This window comes from Macaca mulatta, chromosome 12 (genome assembly GCF_049350105.2).
Source record: "Macaca mulatta isolate MMU2019108-1 chromosome 12, T2T-MMU8v2.0, whole genome shotgun sequence".
NCBI lineage: Eukaryota > Metazoa > Chordata > Mammalia > Primates > Cercopithecidae > Macaca > Macaca mulatta.
Genome location: NC_133417.1, coordinates 69,617,649 through 69,636,172, shown reverse-complemented (window position 1 = coordinate 69,636,172; position 18,524 = coordinate 69,617,649). Strand labels below are relative to the sequence as shown.

The 18,524-nt window shown below is 38.3% G+C and overlaps 1 protein-coding gene and 1 pseudogene across 38 annotated transcripts in view; one reads left to right on the top strand and one right to left on the bottom strand.

The window, feature by feature from the left end:
* COBLL1 (cordon-bleu WH2 repeat protein like 1) overlaps positions 1-18,524 on the top strand; it is a 194,058-nt gene that overhangs the window by 132,943 nt on the left and 42,591 nt on the right. For 24 of the 38 annotated variants that reach the window (XM_077956564.1, XM_077956563.1, XM_077956578.1 and 21 more), the window contains 5 exons: positions 8,950-9,103; positions 9,546-9,620; positions 10,841-10,960; positions 12,981-13,215; positions 14,244-14,338. In XM_077956564.1, the coding sequence (XP_077812690.1) occupies positions 8,950-9,103; positions 9,546-9,620; positions 10,841-10,960; positions 12,981-13,215; positions 14,244-14,338 (679 nt within the window). The remainder of the gene's footprint in view (positions 1-8,949; positions 9,104-9,545; positions 9,621-10,840; positions 10,961-12,980; positions 13,216-14,243; positions 14,339-18,524) is intronic. The other 14 variants (XM_077956570.1, XM_077956568.1, XM_077956577.1 and 11 more) reach the window with 1 other exon arrangement.
* On the bottom strand, positions 483-1,705 carry LOC106992599 (guanine nucleotide-exchange factor SEC12 pseudogene; annotated as a pseudogene).

Sequence of the window (18,524 nt, the reverse complement as noted above, 5' to 3'; positions counted from 1 at the left end):
CCTTTTGCCCCTTCCTGCCCTAACAGCAAGTACCAGGCCAGTCCCTTCCCCAGCAAATGCCAGGGGCTTCATGTGAAGAGGAACTGGCCACAAGGCTGTGAGGGGAGGAGGAGAAACTGTTTCTGCAGGAAGGACAGCAGTGCCTCCAGGCTCTTGGGCATCTTCACATGTTTCTAGAGAAAGGACAAACTCAACTCTCAAGCCTCTAGTAGGCAGAAGGCAGGAGGCAGGGAGTATGGCCTGGGCTTCAGACACCGCTGTTCTGGATGGATCCACAGATGATGAAGGCAGGGTTCCTGGCACCCAGAGTCACGCAGGGCCACGACCAAGCCTTTTCACTAGAAGGGCAGGTAGTGCCCATTCATCTTATCAGAGGTAACCTCAGCTGTGGACCTGAATGGAGTGAGCAAAGGGAGTCCAGGCCTCCACTCTGCTCTAGAGATGGCAGTGTCCAGGCTTCTGATTCCCAGGAAGCAGGGAAGCTAAAGAAAACCTGGAAAGACACTCTGGAGCAGCAGGATGGTCACAACGATAAGCCCGACACACAGCAGGAGCAGGAGCCTCACAGGAACACTCTGCAATGAAGGCAGCAGATGCAGCTGGCAATGACTGTCCACAGCCACAGAGAACCGGGCAGTTTCATGGGACCCAAGGAGCTCTGGACCACGACCCTTCTCGGGTAGAAAGGCCACATCTGTCACCACAATGCCATGGGCCTCCCTCACGTAGTACAGGCACTGGAGAGAGAAAGCTATGTAGATGGCAACAGAGCCAGTGACCATGCCCAGGCCTAGGAAGGTGCCAGACTCACTGACATTGAGGCAGGAGATGACTTCATGGCCCCAGGACTTGGTGCGAAGGGGCAAGAAGTTGGAGCCATCCCAGGCTGTGAGGTACCAGGGAGCGGGCTGGCTCAGGCGCTTGTGGGGAATTTGCACTGTGAAGAGTCACAGCTCAGCAGGCTGGTCTGGAACCTGCCCAAACCTGCAGGCCTGACGATGGTAAGGTGTGCTGGAAACGGTGGGTCCATTCTCTTGCCAGTGCAGCTGTGTCACCAGCTGATCCTTCTGCCACGGTTACCAACTTGACATCAGGCCCTAAAGCCAGGTCTTCAAACTCCCCTTCGTGGGCTTTGAACTCCAGAACCTTCTCCAGCCCTGGTACCTTCCAGACACGAACGTAGCCATCTGTCCCTCCAGTGGCAAGCAGGGTATTATAGTGGTTGAAGCACACAACTTTCTGCAGTGGATCAGAGCTGAAGTCTGTCTGCACTGCCTGCAAATTCTCCACCCTGAGTTCTAGCCCCTCGTGCTGGGTTTCCACATTTCTTCTCTGCTGGGGCTGCTCCCTTCCTTTGTCGAGGCCCCTGCTTCTTGGAACCTGCCTTCTCTGCCTTGTTGACCTTCTGTTGATGGGCCTGGAAGCGCAGGAGCTGACAGTGGGCATCCTGCCCTGCAGCAAGGATGTCACCAGCCAGTGCCAAGTTCATGGTGACCCGTGTCTCTGTGTCATGGGAGTGCAGCAAGGAGGCACTCAGGCGCCCATTAATCCGCTCTAGCTGCAGAAAGTGCACGCCATTCTTTATGCCTGCCTTGGCGGCGCCTCCTCCGCCTGCAGCGATGAGCAGCCCAGTGCTGGGGTCGACCTGAAGCCCTAACAACGGGAATGGAGCCCGGTACAGTTCTGGCGCCCGGCATGGGCCCATCTGGCCTGGCGCGCGTTCACTGCCCGCACCACGGCACCCAGGACGTGCTGGGCCTTTGACTACTGCCCAGGCCGCTGGTGAATTCGGCCCCGTCGCCTCCTGGAGCACTCCCTTTGCATTTAACTCTTTAATCCAGGATACTTCGATTTCAGTGACCCACATTTTATAATTCAACTATGATTATTAAGTGATCTAATAACTAGTACAGAGCAGGTATTCAGTAAATCTCTTGAATGCCATTTGATTCTATTTTCTTCAGCTAAATTTAGTTCAATTTTGAATCAGAATTCTGATCTGGATGTGAATTCTGGGGGATTAACAATCTGGCATGGTTTTCAACCTGACCTTACCACTTTCATTAGTAGATTCTGTTTCTCCTTGTGGTATTTTCCTTTTTACAGACCATAAAATTTGGTGATGTGCATTCCTGTTAGAAGTGCAGTTTTCATTAATGGCAAGCAGACTTATCAGTGACTCTAACTAAAGTAAATAATTGAACATCGCTAATGATTAACCAAAGCAGTTTCCCCTAGTAAGTAGAAACCTCTGTGTTTTCTCATTTTGTAAAGCCTTCAGACTTAATAAATTTTAATGTCTACCACTTTTTAAAATGTAGTCATAATTTGAACAAAGAAAAGGTTTGTTGGTAGTAAAAGCTGAAGAGAGTTATAAATAGTTCTTTAATTTTTCACATTGAATTTGCTTATGAGACATTTCAAATGTATGTACTATAATACACATCCATGAATTCACTGATTCAACAAAGTAGTGTTAAATATTTAACTTTTATTAAAGTCCTTTAAAGTATGTTGAAGAGACCTGAGTTGACTTAAAGGTGGAGATTTTTAGACCCACAGTGATATACAGTAGACTAAGCATCGGTTCCTGAACGCTGGGCACTGTTGAGCTTTAAGGTTAATTATTACTAAGACTGATTCCAATAGGACTGTTACCAACGCAGTCACCAGAGAGTACAATCTTAAAGTAAATACCTCTTTTTACCTATACTTTTTACTCCAACATCTACATAATTATAATTCTTACATTATTTGCAGAACATTTTCATGTACTTTAAAATAGACAAATTAGATGTAATAATATCAGCTGATGGTTATGAAGCATCTATTGTATGCTAGGGACTGTGCTATGTATTTTACATATAACATTTCATTTAAGCATCCCAGCCCCTTTTGACATAGGTGCTGTTACTTTTCCTTTTCGTGAATGAGGAGACTGAAGGTCACAGAGACAATAAATGGCAAGCTTTCTGGTTCAACCGCTTGTATTGACTCCAAAACCCATTTCTTTGGGAATCATTGTAATGGGCTGCCTTCTACCTTGCAAACTCCCTGTAAGCCTCTCTCCAACTGGACAAATTCACATTCAGAAATAGTGGGTAGTTTAGCTGTGATGAATGCAAGAGCAGAGCTATTGGGAGGCTATTTGGAGCATACTCCTGAAGTGCACAGAAGAAAATATAGCTTAAGAATGCTGCTGCTGGCCAGGCACAGTGGCTCACGCCTGTAATCTCAACGCTTTGGGAGGACAAGGTGGGTGGATCACAGGGTCAGGAGTTCAAGATCAGCCTGGCCAAGATGGTGAAACCACATCTCTCCTAAAAATACAAAAAATTAGCCGGGCATGGTGGTGGGCGCCTGTAATCCCAGCTACTCGGGAGGCTGAGGCAGAGAACTGCTTGAACCTGGGAGGCGGAGGTTGCAGTGAGCTGAGATCGTACCACTGCACTCCAGCCTGGGCGACAGAGCAAAACTCTGTCTCAAAAAAAAAAAAAAAAAAAAAAAGAATGCTGCTGCTTAGGTATCAGTGGTCTTCCCACCCTTTTAATTTAATTTACTTTTTTAGCATTCTAAACTCATGATGTATATTACTTAAATGCTGTGGCAGTTTAGTAAGGCTGCTTTTAGCATTAGTCATTCCTGGGTTTGGAGCCTCTCCAGTCTTGCATGTTAGATATGTATATTCTCTGTAAATCCCAGTGTATACATGTGTTTTCCTGGCTACAATCTATTTAGAAACATGAGAGTCTTCTAACTTAAATGTTCCTTCTTTTCCTGCAGGCTTTCACCCCGCCTCCCCAAGAGAAGGTTTTTTAGTAGGTGTAGAACATCTCTTTCTCAAGTCCCAGTTGTTCTTCTGTTTTGTGTTAAGAGTGATGTTTTAGTTAACACACAATAATTCCACATTTGATTTTTATTATCTTAACTTTCCTTGGCAATTTCTTAAGTAATTGAAATTATTTTCCAAGAGTCTTCAAAAAACCTCTTGCTTCTGTATCTTATAGGACAACAAAAATATATATATAAAGCTATTTCCTTGAATGCTAATATGAATATTACTTATATTTCAAAAGAAAATTTACATTTCTGTCCATTAATCTGTTGCTTATTATCTAAACTCACTATTCTTATTTCTTCAAAACTCTTGCCTTTGCATGACTTATACCAATTGTTAAATTTACATTTTGTCCTCAACTTTAGTAAGTTTTAAGCATTATTAACAGCATAAGTTCCAGTTATGACAGGCCACATAATTGTACTTCATATCAATTAGTGAAATCATGTTCACTTTCCTCTAATGTCTTTTTATTTTTATTTATTTATTTGTTTATTTATTTTGAGATGGAGTTTCACTCTTGTTGCCTAGGCTGGAGTGCAGTGGCGCGCTCTTGGCTCACTGCACCTCCACTTCCCAGGTTAAAGCGATTCTTCTGCCTCAACCTCCCAAGTAGCTGGGATTACAGGCACACACCTCTCTACCTGGCTAATTTCTATGTTTTTAGTAGAAACGGGGTTTCACCATGTTAGTCAGGCTGGTCTTGAATCCCTGTCCTCAGATGTTCTGGGATTACAGGTGTGAGCCACCGCACCAAGCCAATGTCTTTTTTCTTAGCCGCTTTAATTCAAATTGCAGCTTTAGTAATGCCTGTCCATTTACCATCATGATACCCATGCACAACATGGTAAGGGTGGTGAATGTCGCAGAATGGGGTTGTAAAATAAATGCTTCCCCTGATGTCCATGACTTTGTCTTTTCAATATGCACTTCCCCCAATTATCTTCATAAATGCTGTTGAAAAAAATTTAGCATTTATAAAACTGAAATATGTCTATTTTGACAAATTTTAAATTCTTTATCCGTAAAAATATAAATACTCTGTTTTACAAAAAGCTACCTTATTTTAAGACCTCTAGGCTGAATAATGAAATATATGAGTCTGTGGTTATTCTGTCTTTGAGTTATGAATAGGTTCATAAAAATTTGTGAGTCTGTATATATTCCTCCCTTTTATAATTCTGTACTGTCTGCTTTATTATAACCAAAATATAAGAGCTCTAACTCCCAAATAGATACTCTCATTGAGAAATTCATGTCATGGCTGCTTTTATCATGGAAAATACCAATAAGTGACAATGATAAGGAATGTGACCTAATGATGAACACATTTTTATTATACACCTCATGAAAGCAATCAGTTGAAACACGGGAAACATGGAACTGGGGAGGAAAATCAAATGCTGCTGTTGCTTCATGCATTAAGCTGCCACTTATTGATCACCTATTGCATTCTTACTGGTAAACTAGATCTGCCATAGGAGTGGAACTTGGCTTTAATAGGGCTTTACAGAAGTAAATCCAAGAAATAAAATCACATCTTCTACTGCTTTTGATTTGCAGGTAATTATTTTTTTAAAGTGAAGGGCCATGTTCTTTTGGGAGAACTTTTGGCCTTTTTTTCTGATGTTTCCTAAATTTGTTACTCTTATAAGATATCAGGGGAAGGTTTTAGAACACAAAGACATTATCAGTAGAAAGATTTCTATTTAACCTTTATATTCTATTCAAAGCAATATTTAAATACTGCCAATTCCTTGGTGCATTTCTTTCTTACCTTTTTGTTGCAGCGGGCCCTTGTTTTGAATTATTTCAAACATCGATTGAGAATCCACCCCAATGCCTACCCTAGTCAGGATGATCATAATATTTAGTCAGAATTGACTTTAGTGACTCTGAAACAAAATCCGACTTTGGGTGGCAGGATTTAACTCTTTTCTTGCTGGATTATAGAGAAATCTGAAGAATTTTGGAGGAGGAATCAGAGTAATGGGATGGGGTTGGAGGCAGCTATTTGCCAACTAGTAGGAAAGAAGGTTAACATTTCAACTATTGGTAAGACCTCCCTGGTGCCACCTTGTCCCATTCCTCTGTTATAAGGCACAGTTAGTGGGTTTGTGAGAGGTTTGTTCGGTGAAGCTCCTGCCACTGTAGACCTAACAGTTTCTCTCCCTGTTGAAGTGACCTGCCTTCCTCTTTAGTACCTAACACAATTGGCAAAGAGCACAGCTAACTCAAACCCTTTTCTTTGGGAGCAGGCTTCCCTTTCTCTCTGGCAGATATATTTAAAAATTATAAAATAGTAAATTTGCCCATTTTTTCTTGGTGTGTAGCAAGGCATAAAGACTGAAAAATATCTTATGAATTAGTTCACTTCCCTTAGACGTACCTATCTTGTCTTGTAAGACTAGACTGCCCCAGTCTTTACACATGCTCCTGGTCTGAGTACGTCAAGGTCTTTTATTTACAAATGAAGATGGCAGCATATCATTCATTTTTTATTCATTCAAGGAGTATTTACTTAGAAACCTCTGTGAGCCAGGCATGGTTCTGGACAAACAGCAGTGAGCAAAATAGGGGAAAAAAATCCCTGCCTCTGTGGTCAACCCTAGTGGGAGCAGACAATGTATAAGGCAAATAAGTCAACCATATAGTATGTTAGAGAGCAATTAAATGCTGATCATAGAAATAAATCTAGGAAGCAGGGATAAGAAATATTGGGAGTCAGGGAGGAGTTCGTTGAAGAGATGACATTTGACCGGGTATGGTAGCTCATGCCTGTAATCCATCACTTTGGGAGGCAAAGGCAGGCAGATTACTTGAAGTCAGGAGTTTGAGACCAGCCTGGCCAACATGGTGAAACCCTGTCTGTACTAAAAATACAAAAATTAGCTGGGCGTCATATTGCATGCCTGTAATCCCAGCTACTCAGTAGGCTGATGCATGAGAATCACTTGAGCCTGGGAGATGGAGGCTGCAGTGAGCCGAGATCATGCCACTGCAGTCCAGCCTGGGTGGGTGACAGAGTGAGACTCTGTCTCAAAAAAAAAAAGAAGACATTTGAGAAATGGCCTGAAGAAAATGGACACCGAGTTGTCAGAAGAAAAAGCATTCCAGGGACAGGGAGCAGTAAAGGATGACCACCCTGTGATGGAGGAACTCTGCCGGCACATTTGAAGAGCAACAAAGAGGCCAGTGTAGCTGGAGTGGAGTGAGCCACTCCATTACCAAAGGAGGAGGCCAGAGAGAGCTAGATGCCAGGTTGTTAATGGACTTATAAAGGGAACTATTAGTGGGTTTTAACCAAAGTTAACCTAATCTGGCTTACATTTTAATAGGATCCTTTTTTATGATCTTATTTAAAGATAGCAGATTCTTTTTGCTGCTATCTTGAAGGACTATAGCGAAACAATGTGGAGATGGAGTCTAATTAGGTATTTTCTAATGATGATTCAGACTGTGTAGTAGCAGTTAAGCTGAATGCTGGATATCTTCTAAGGGAAGGGATAAAAAGGTTGACTCAGTGTGAGATGTGACAGAAGATGAGGGCAAATGGAAGGATAACTTGTTCTTTACTAAGACAGGGAAGGCTGTGAGACTACGATGTGGCAGAGGGATAAAGAGGAATTATCATGGTCTCAGTTTTAGACATGCTAAATTAAAGAGGCTTCAGACATTAAGGGGAGATCAGAACAGATGTCCAAGATAGAGACATGGATTTGGAATTCATCGGCATACACATTATACTTAAAGAGAATAGATGAGATCCTCTGGAGAGGGAGCAGAGATACTAAATGGAATGTGTTCACAGACCACGCCCTAGGTCACACCAGTGTTGATCAGGAGATGGAGAGAAGCAGACATAGAAAACTGAGTAGCCAGAGAGTAGGGATCTATGAAGAGTAAGAAATGTGGTCTCCTGGAAGAAAAATAATGTATTTTAGGAGGGTGATCAGCTTTGTTTAATGTTGCTAATAGGTTGCATAAGTGAGTTCTGAGAAGTGGCCATGGATTTCTTCATAGTCAAAGTCTTTGGTGACTTTGATAGGAATCATTTTAATGGATCAAAAGCTGAGAAAAGTATCATTGAAAGGGTTCAAGTGGGATAAGAGAAATTAGAGACACAAACTGCAAACAACTCTTTTATTTATTTTTTCGAGATGGAGTTTCACTCTTGTCACCCAGGCTGGAGTGCAATGGCACGATCTCAACTCACTGCAACCTCTGCCTCTGGGATTCAAGCGATTCTCCTGCCTCAGCCTCCCGAGTAGCTGGGATTACAGGCGCCCGCCACCACGCCTGGCTAATTTTTTTTTTTATTTTTAGTAGAGACGGGCTTTCACTGCATTGGCCAGCTGGTCTCGAAATCTTTACCTCAGGTGGTCTGCCCGCCTCGGCCTTCCAAAGTGCTGGGATTACAGGTGTGAGCCACCTAAACAACTCTTCTAAATAGTTATTTATTCATTTATGCATGCATGCATGCATTCATTCATTCATTCATTCATTCATTCATTCATTCATTCTTGGTAAAGGGAAAGAGCAAAGATGACATGGCCATTGGTGAGGAGGCACTGACCCCTGCTGAGGAAGGATGTCTTAGGGTCTGCTGACAGTCATGGGCTAGGAGTGTGAGCCGTAGCTGTTTCTGGTAGGTGACCTTGAAGGACCTTTCCTCGGGTAGACATATAGATTTTTGCAGTATTCCTCACTGAAACACTGCAGTTATAAAGAGGTAGATTTAATCAAGCTAGATGCTACTGTACAAATAATGTTCCCTTTTTCATCCCTTCCTTTTTATTTCTCCAGGTTTTTCTTTAAAAGTTAGCTTTTAACTCTGTTACTTATGAGTCCTCTACATTACAGTTAGTTGTTTGCGTGGCAGTCTCCCATTCTAGCCCAAGTTTCTTGAGAAAGGCCATATTTTATTTTTCTTTATGTATCTATCCCATAGCCCAGCTTCTGCATGTGGCAGATGCTTCATAAACGTTTTTAAGGAATGACTATTATGTTCCATTTGGGTACATCTGTGTTTGACATAAAGTTCAGTGTCTTCCTAAAGTTTGCTACAGATCTCTAAATGTAGCATTCTATTTGGTCATTTTGTTTTCCAGAGTCCCTGTGAAGCAGGAAGAGTGAGGGCAGACTCACTGCAGCTCAGCAGCACATCTGCAGGGAATTCATCTTTGAGAAGGACAAAGCGAAAAGCACCTTCCCCACCCTCCAAAATACCCCTGCATCAAAGTGATGAAAATAGTCGTGTGACTGGTAATGTGGTTTTTTCATTAACATTACATTTGTATTGTGTTTTGTTTAATACGGACAGTAGGAAAGATATGGGTTTGTAAGTTGTGCTTTTTTAATAATAATACTTAGGCTTTTAAAATACATCTTGATTAGTCTCACTTAACTGCCTTTTAAAAATCTGAAACATCACCAAATAAAGTATCAAAATTATACAGCTCCATTATCCTGAGGTGAACATGTCATAATTCGTGAATTTATTCAGAAAGATACTGCCATTTCAGGATTAGCTGTATGTAGAAAAGGGAGTCTAAGTGGATTTTAGTGTTTTACAACTAGATAGTAAAATGACTTCTAGCAAGGCTCACTGCTTTCTGAACAATATAAAAATAACTAAGTTAAACTGTTAAGGAATTGTTTTATTTGTGAATATGACTTTATAAGTAGTGTTGCTTCTTTCCTTTAGCCTTACAGCCAGTAGATGGAGTTCCTCCAGACAGTGCTTCAGAAGCAAACTCTCCTGAGGAGCTATCCAGCCCAGGTATGATGCCCTTATTCCACATGGAGTAATTACTGAAAAAGGACTTCTATGATAATTGAGAAATGAATCCATTCGCGATGCTTTATACATGAAAGAGATACAGATTCTTGGCCTCATTTCCCAAATTCTGTTATTATGAAATGAATTCTTGCCCCCACCCCTCTGCCCCTCAACTCAATTAGAGTATGAAGCTGGCAGAGATCACAATTTCAGTTCTGGAATTGTCCTTGAGTAGTTTCTCTATGTAGTCTCCTGCTTTCTCTTATGCAATATCAGGTTAACATTTATTAACTCCTTCCCAAGTGTAATGACACACCATAATTAGGAATGTACCTTGGCGTGTGCGGAAGAAAATTTACAGGAAAGTGTAAGCACAATTTTTTTATGCAACTGTGCTAGGTATGAACTCAACATACAAGTTACCCTACTCTAATGGTAAAAATTTGTTACCATGAAAATGTTTTCTGTTGCAGTATATGGCTCTCCTTGTGCATTCTTCCCAAACAAAATTCCATTACAAGTTGTATAATTTATTCTAATACTTTTCTAGTATTTTTAATACTATCTACTTAGTAGCTTTTATAAGAAGTATGATAACAATGTTTTAATATTTACAGTTACTATAAGACATCAATGAATGTGATAGACTAGTAATGTCATACCAAAAATAGAATATGATTATACTAGGACTTTATCATGGGGATAATTTTGTAAGTATAAAAAACGCTTAATATAACTCACCTGATTTTTATAATTTATATTCTAAATACAGGAAACATTTAGGAGCAACACTCTTGAATCTTGAATCTTTAAGTGGTATTTAAGAATTTGGAATTTTAACATATATATGTAAGAATTCTTCACTCCTCTGTGATTTTAAATCTTACTCTCAGATAACTAGTAATGATTTTTCTCAGCTTTTACTCAGAATAATATAAATGGCCCCATTTTTTTTTCCACAAAGGAAATGTATTGAATAATAACAATTAAAACTGTTGAGTGAAATTAGAAGTCACTGAAGCATTATAAAAAGGAGTACATGCTATTCAAACTTTGCTTCATATTTGTTTTTCTTCATTTTTTTTCACTTTTACCTCTTGTTTAATGCATCGATAATTGTGAGCTAACAAATCTGATTTCTTCCAAAATGCTTCTTAGTCTCTGCTTGCCTTAACTCTGTTGTCTAAGTGCCATTTCTACAGATTCTACTTCTTTGGCAGAAACCTCCTTTGGCCCTGGGCTCTCCAGTCAGGAGCAGTGCACTGCGCCCAAGCTGATGGAGGAAACCTCTGTCTTTGAGTGCCCTGGAACACCTGAGGCAGCCATAACATCATTGACATGTAGGTGGTCAGGCCTTTCCTTGCTGGTGCTTTGTGTCAGGCAGATTAAGATATCATCAATTGTAAATTTGATTAGCTGTTGAAACCTTGTGTGAACATATTTTATAAAGAAAGATAAGTTTCCCCCTTTTCACTTGAAGTTTTATCTGGGTTTAGACTTTGTTGTTTTTCCCAACCACACAGATGAATACAACAGAGTCGATTAGTTAAATAAAATCAGTGGTTCTGAAGAATTTTAGCTTCTCTTCTATTTGGCTTACATATATTGAGGGGTCACTTTGAACACACAGTTGAGGCTGGGCCTGGTGGCTCACACTTACAATCCCAGCTACTCATGAGCCTGAGGTGGGAGGATCGCTTGAGCCCTGAATTTTGAGACGGCAGTGAGCTATGATCATGCCACTGCACTCCAGCCTGGGTGACAAAGCAAGACCTTATAATAAAAATTTAAAAACACATTTGTATCTAAACCATCATGGCCTTTCATTTTTCTCAATACAGTTTTTTCAAATTATATAAATACATTCTTAACACATAGATAAAATATCGTAGACACATTATATTATACATTGGCATCATAATGACTATTTCACGTCATAATAAAGCATCATTTGCCAAAATATGTACATTTGAAAATTCACTTAAACCTAAATTTTAAAATATTTTTTATTGAGTAATCTATTTTTATTAATGATAAAAATACCATTAAAATTTCCCATGTTTATTTCTCAAATAGCACAAATAGCACACTTTTCTGCCTACATACTTAGAGATAAAATTTTAAAAGTATATTTTAAGTACTTTATTGAATTATGTTAAAAATTAAATTTTCTGAATGTACTGATTACTATAATCGGATGCTATACCACCTACCCACCCCACCCCCACGACCACGCCCCCAGCCTTGGGATAAAATTAAATTTCATTCAGATACTATGGTGTACATGGAAATGTTTAATTGTATTTAGCAAAAATCCAGAACCTCACTCTTTGGCTTCCATTTACTTCCACGGCTAATCTTGACAATGAACATTAACTGCTCGGGGTGCCTCCTTCTCTTTTACCCTGCTGGCTTGGTGTTGGTGATAAAATACATTTTTTTATACAATGAAATGTTAACCACAGCTATTGAAAATATTTATGTATACACATATATATTAATATGGATAATATTTAAGATATTGTAAGTGGAGAAAAAAGCTAGGTGGCTACAGTATGCTTCCATTTATATTAAATAAACTAACAAAGGGAAACATGTGAGTATAGTTATCAACCTATATATGTATATTACACTTTCTCAGGACATAGAGGAAAAATGGTTAAAGTGAGTTGCCTCTGAGAATCAAACTGGATAGGAATAAAACTTAATTTTCATTGTCTGATACTTGCTCTGTTTGTATTTTTAAAAATTAAACATCTAGGTCAGTGGCTTTTAACTCAGGTTGCATAGTAGAATCATCTAAATAGTTTTAAAAGTCCCTTGCCCCACCCATCAGAGATTCTGATTTTGTGGAGTAGGGTGTGAGCCTCAGTATTTTTAAAGGGGGCTCAGGTAATTCTCGAGTTTAGTTGGTTTTAATAACTATTGAGTCAAATTTTATGAGTGCCCTTGTAGACAATACAAAAATCTCATGTGCTTTTCGTTTTCACTTTTAAAATTATTAATTTGCCTTTAATTTGCACTATTGAGTTGTTGGATGAGTATAAAAAACATTGAATTGAAAGATATTTCTTAAATGAAATATTTAACTTGAGGTTTATGAGATTAAATAACCTCTTGTCTCTACCATGAATGAAACCTAGAGTGATAGCAAATTGTTTTGAGAATTATGAGTCTGAGATAATCTGGTTTTATGTTAACATGACTACTCACCAGGAGAAAGAACTTCACTATTATTTTTGAAGCAGAACTTAAAAGAGTCCAACTAATTATTATTTTTCAAAATTCCTTCCTTGCCAGAATTGCATAGGATTAATGAGGCAAATTAATATTTAGGATTATATCTGCATTTCTTTGTAGCTGGAATAAGCTCTGATTATAGCCTTGAAGAGATAGATGAAAAGGAAGAACTGAGTGAAGTGCCTAAAGTTGAAGCTGAAAATGTTTCTCCGAAGTCACAAGATATTCCTTTTGTATCTACTGATATAATAAATACACTGAAAAATGATCCCGATTCAGCCCTTGGCAATGATAGTGGAGAGTTCTCACAAAACTCCATGGAAGAAAAACAAGAAACTAGAAGCACAGATGGACAGTAAGTATTCTCTGTGCTGGGGTGTTGGTGGCAGTTTGTTTAATTAATATTAGTGTTCTGAAATATAGATCTGAAATTTTAAACATAAATACAGTCAGCCCTTTGGTTTTGACTTTATCCCTTTTACCATTATTATAAGAATGTTTATTAATGAAGTACTTATTTGCATGTAATTATGTTCAGAGAAAATCAAATGTGACAGTTCTAATATCCCTGTGTCAGATAAGCCATGAGAAATAGTTAATTTGTGTGATTCAAAAATGAAAGTTTTTCTTTGTGTGTGTATTTTGCCTGTTACCTATGTGACCTAAATGTAATATTTAATTTTCAATTTTTACCAAGTATTCCTGGAGGATTTTCACTGGTATGTGAAAACAATTCTGCATATTAGAGTATGATGTTAAATCATGAGTATTATCTTTGCAGTCAACTTTATGAAACAGAGAATGTATTTTCCACTTGATTCTAGAAATGGACAGCTATAGTCTAGTCCATTTAGGTTTGAAATGCAACAACATGCATAAAGATGAAATCAGCCAAGCAAAATAAACCATATATGTCAGAGGTTTACTATAATTTGCATGAGATTGTCTCCTTATTAAACTGTTCTATCACCAAAGGGAAAAAAACATCAGTGAGGTCAATCTACATTCTGATTTATATAGTTGACCTTGCCAGATGCAAAACTAAAATGTTTCATTTAATTTCCTTTTTCTTTAAAAGGCAAATAACTGATAATAACCAAATAAAGCCACTGTTTTGGAAAAGTGTCTATTTTACCAAGCTTCTTTCTTTTTAATGGGACCACCATATGAAAGCTAATATGTCATGGCAGCATTTCTTCTCAGTTATATTTTTTCTCTGCTTTAAATTTCCGCAGTTTGGCAGAAATAAATGATTGTTTTAGTCCATCTGTCTTTGGAAATTATTGCCTGTTTTCTCATTGAGCATGCGTGTGTGTGTGTGTGTGTGTGTGTGTGTGTGTTTCAATAGTATCAACATATAACATACAATGTTATATCTTCCAGAGAACCACACAGTGTAGTATATGATACAAGCAATGAAAAGAAGGTAGTTGACAGTATAAGAAACTTGAAGTCGTTGGGCCCAAACCAAGAGAATGGTGAGTTATATAATTAATAGCCAGCATTTTATTTTATTATATGCCAAGGACAATTCTTAACACTTTATATGTATTAACTCATTTAATCTCCTGTAACTCACTTAATACCTACCTCATTTACGGATATTTTGGGTACTATTATTTTTATTCCCATTTTGTGTGCCACAGAGGTATTAAGTAACTCACCTTAGGTCTCACAACTGCTATGGTAATGGTGAACCTAGGATTTAAACTGGGGCAATATTGCTCTTGAGTGTGCCCTTAACTACCATGTGTACTACTTTTGTTGTTAAAACATAGAAATTATCTAATTTAGACTTTGGATCTTAAAAATGTTTCCTCTGTGTATGTAGCTGTGATCTGTTTCTCTTTTTTTCCATCTAACTTCCTTAGATGAAACTTTTCTGCCTGATTTTTCAAGGCCCAAATCATCTAATAATATAACCTTATTTACCACTGTTTCCCAGTTCCCATCCTCAAATCAACATAACTTATTTTTTCTCATGATGTCATTTGCTCATTTCTATATCATAAGGCATATATTCATGTTGTCTTTGCCTAAAAAACAATTTTTCATCTATTTTACCCATTCAATTTTTATCCAAATCATATTTCATTTCTTTTACTTGATTATTAGGAGCTTTGTGGTTCTATATTTACGATTCCTCAACTGAATTGGGTAGTCTTGGATCGGAGAAATTACATTTGATATTTTTGCACTACTCACGGCACCTAGCAGAATACTGAGATACTCATAAAGTATGTACTTAGTATTGAATTTCAGAAAAACAATCCTACGCAAATAGAAAATTCAAGGAATAAACAATGGTGTTTTAAGGGGTTAAGAAGGAAGTGGCTTATGAATTCTCATAGTTCAATCTATTATGTTAATATAGAAAACTAGGTTAAGATATTTAGAAAACATAGGGATGTAGTATTCATATTTGAATAAGACATAATCACAATGTCATATTTATATATATATAATTATATATATATAATTTTATGTATGTGTTCATTAACTTGAATATATATGCTACTGATTCATTTTCTCCCACATTCAATACCATTGTGAGATACCATACTGAGAAGGTCTGAAAGCAAATAAGTTTTTCATTCTTTTCCACTTGAGTCAGTTTTTCACAGCATGTACTATGATGGCAATAGCATTCCTATTGAGAAATTATGATTTAAAAGCTGCTTCTTTCTCTTTAAAACAATAGTCAAGTTGAATCATTTTTGTTAAGATTTTTGTTGTCAAGTTAGTGCCAGAGTCACAAGTACATTTACGTGGTATTTTGATTTGCACATGTTTTATTTTGCTATGACCTTTGTCAACTCTAGTTCTTTTTTAAAGTAAATAATGTCTATTATTCTTTAAGTACTTTTATTCTGTTTTCCTTTTTACCTACCCTTATCTAAATCACCTTTTTGTAAGTTTGTCCATGTCAGTGTCACTTTTGAGTAGAGGGTCACTATAGTATAAAAGATAACCTCCTCCCTCTACTGGCCATCCTTGGAAAATGATCTAGCCCTTCATAAACACTTGGTTAACATCATTGTCAGTTGTAGATGAGGATGGATTCTGGGTTTCCAGGACTGCCAATCACTGGAAATAATCATGAAATGTTGAGAAGAAATTCAGAGTTAGACAATGGTAAAGTAGGAGAAACCTACCAAAAATATGAAAAACAGAAACTTATAATTCTAAAACCAATACATTTGGGTTTTTAAAAGGGGATTCAACGTAAAATATATGTTTACATTGGTTTACTTTCTTTGGGAAAATGTTTCTGTTGTGTGAACTGGGAAATATATATATTCAGTGGAAAATTAGAAATAAGAAAAAAGGAAATACATTTAGATTCATTTCCTGCTGCCAGAGGGTCTTAAATTTTTCCATGCTTATAACAATGTTCAAAATAGTGTTTTTCATATGAACATTGAAAAATACTTATGAATCAAGTAAATTGAGAGCAGAGGCAGAAATATGCCTCTTCTATGGTTCCTAAGAGCATGGGTCCTTAATTTTGTAAATCAAAATAGTTAAAAATCATTGGTCACTGAGAAAAGAATTCACCTAAGTATATAATATGTATTCTGATACTCAGTTGCATTTTATCTGGGAAGAATAAAAATGAGTTCCATTTTTAAATTACATGTTTAATATAGGAATCTTGCAACACAATATGTAATATCAACTGCCACAACCAAATAACTGTGCAATCAGGCAGAGTTTAAAAACGTGAAGATTTAGGCCGGGCGCGGTGGCTCAAGCCTGTAATCCCAGCACTTTGGGAGGCCGAGACGGGCGGATCACGAGGTCAGGAGATCGAAACCATCCTGGCTAACACGGTGAAACCCCGTCTCTATTAAGAAATACAAAAAACTAGCCGGGCGAGGTGGCGGGCGCCTGTAGTCCCAGCTACTCGGGAGGCTGAGGCCGGAGAATGGCGTGAACCCGGGAGGCGGAGCTTGCAGTGAGCTGAGATCCGGCCACTGCACTCCAGCCTGGGAGACAGAGCGAGACTCCGTCTCAAAAAAAAAAAAAAAAAAAAAAAAAAAAAAAAAAAAAACGTGAAGATTTTAAAAAAATTGTTTGTATACAAATTTGCCTAACATGATATTTTTCTGCCTGCATATCTTTTTTCTTTTTCTTTTTTTAAGAGAGAAACTATATAATATAGCTCATTACATTTTAGGCAATGTACTTCATCTCATCCTTTAAGTAAAAGTGGGTAATGATAAAACTATAGAGAAATACTTGGCATACATTCACAGTTTGACCCCCAAACCTCACATTTAACTTATGCTGTGCAAACTATTGCCATATGTGAAAAGGCCACTAGGGTTTTGAAGATAAGCACAGTGATCGCGCAGGAAGCATGATTCTTCAGGGCATTTAAATAGAGGAGCAGAGGAATGACTTAATTCAGTACTAGGCACATGGTACAGACCCCAAAGCCTGTTTCCTTCCACATGCTTCCTGCCAGTGCTTTGCCGTCATGTTGTTGACTGGAAGCTGTTGCTCTGTTAACCTAGAGACTGGCAAATGGTTTTTGTTTTCAGGAGGTCTGAATTAGAATCAAGAGGAAAAGTAGTGCAAAGGAGAGGAAGGTTATTTTCTCTACTTTGATTTTGACTGTGACTCTAGAATGAGGATGCCTATTTCCAACAGAGAAAAATCAAAACCAATATGACTGATTTCATGCATTGAAATCACTGATGTTATAACTAAAAATAAAGTCCTCTAACAGCCTTCAGCAAAGATACCTAATTAACAAGACCATCAACTGAGATTCTGGTCTTTTTTTCTTTTGAGATGGCGTCTCACTCTCTCGCCAGGCTGGAGTGCAGTGACACGACCTCAGCTCTCTGCAACCTCCACCTCCTGGGTTCAAGCGATTCTCCTGCCTCAGCCTCCTGAGTAGCTGTGACTACAGGCGTGCGCCCCCGCACATGGCTAATTTTTGTATTTTTAGTAGAGACCGGGTTTCACCATGTTGGCCAGGATAGTCTCGATCTACTGACCTCATGACCCGCCCGTCTCGGCCTCCCAAAGTGCTGGGATTACAGGCATGAGCCACCACGCCTGGCCTGAGATTCTGTTTTTACTGTAAATCTTAATGTTTTCTGTTAAGGCCGTCATTAAAACTGACTGCATTTCCTGAGATTCCTTTCCTTTTAATGTAAGGTATGAAAATATAAATATGCTAGGGGCTATAGAAAAGATAGTCAAAATAGAGGAAAAATACAGTTTTTGAATTTGTCAGTTTCATTTTTTGTCATTATGAACAATGGCTGAATGACATCTAAGAAGTAAAAACTTATTTTTACTTACCTTCTATGGAGTGTTTATTGTGGTCAATATACTAATGAGCATGCTATCTAAATGATACACATATAATATACATATTTTCGCCTTTTTTTGTCTGAGCAAACTGAGGCTCAACAGGGTTAATTAACATGTTGTGGCCACACTAGTTAAGCCAGGGGTTAAGCCAGGAATTCCAGACTTCAGTCTGTATGAATCCAAAGCCCATACTGTTTTCTCTGTATGCTACTACCTACCTTTATATAGTCAGTGAGTTGAAAATTATCTGTCGAATTCAAACCAAACTATTTCAGGTGGGAGAAAGTAGGCATTAAAAACTTGAGGTTTTCTACTTTTTCATATATTTAACTT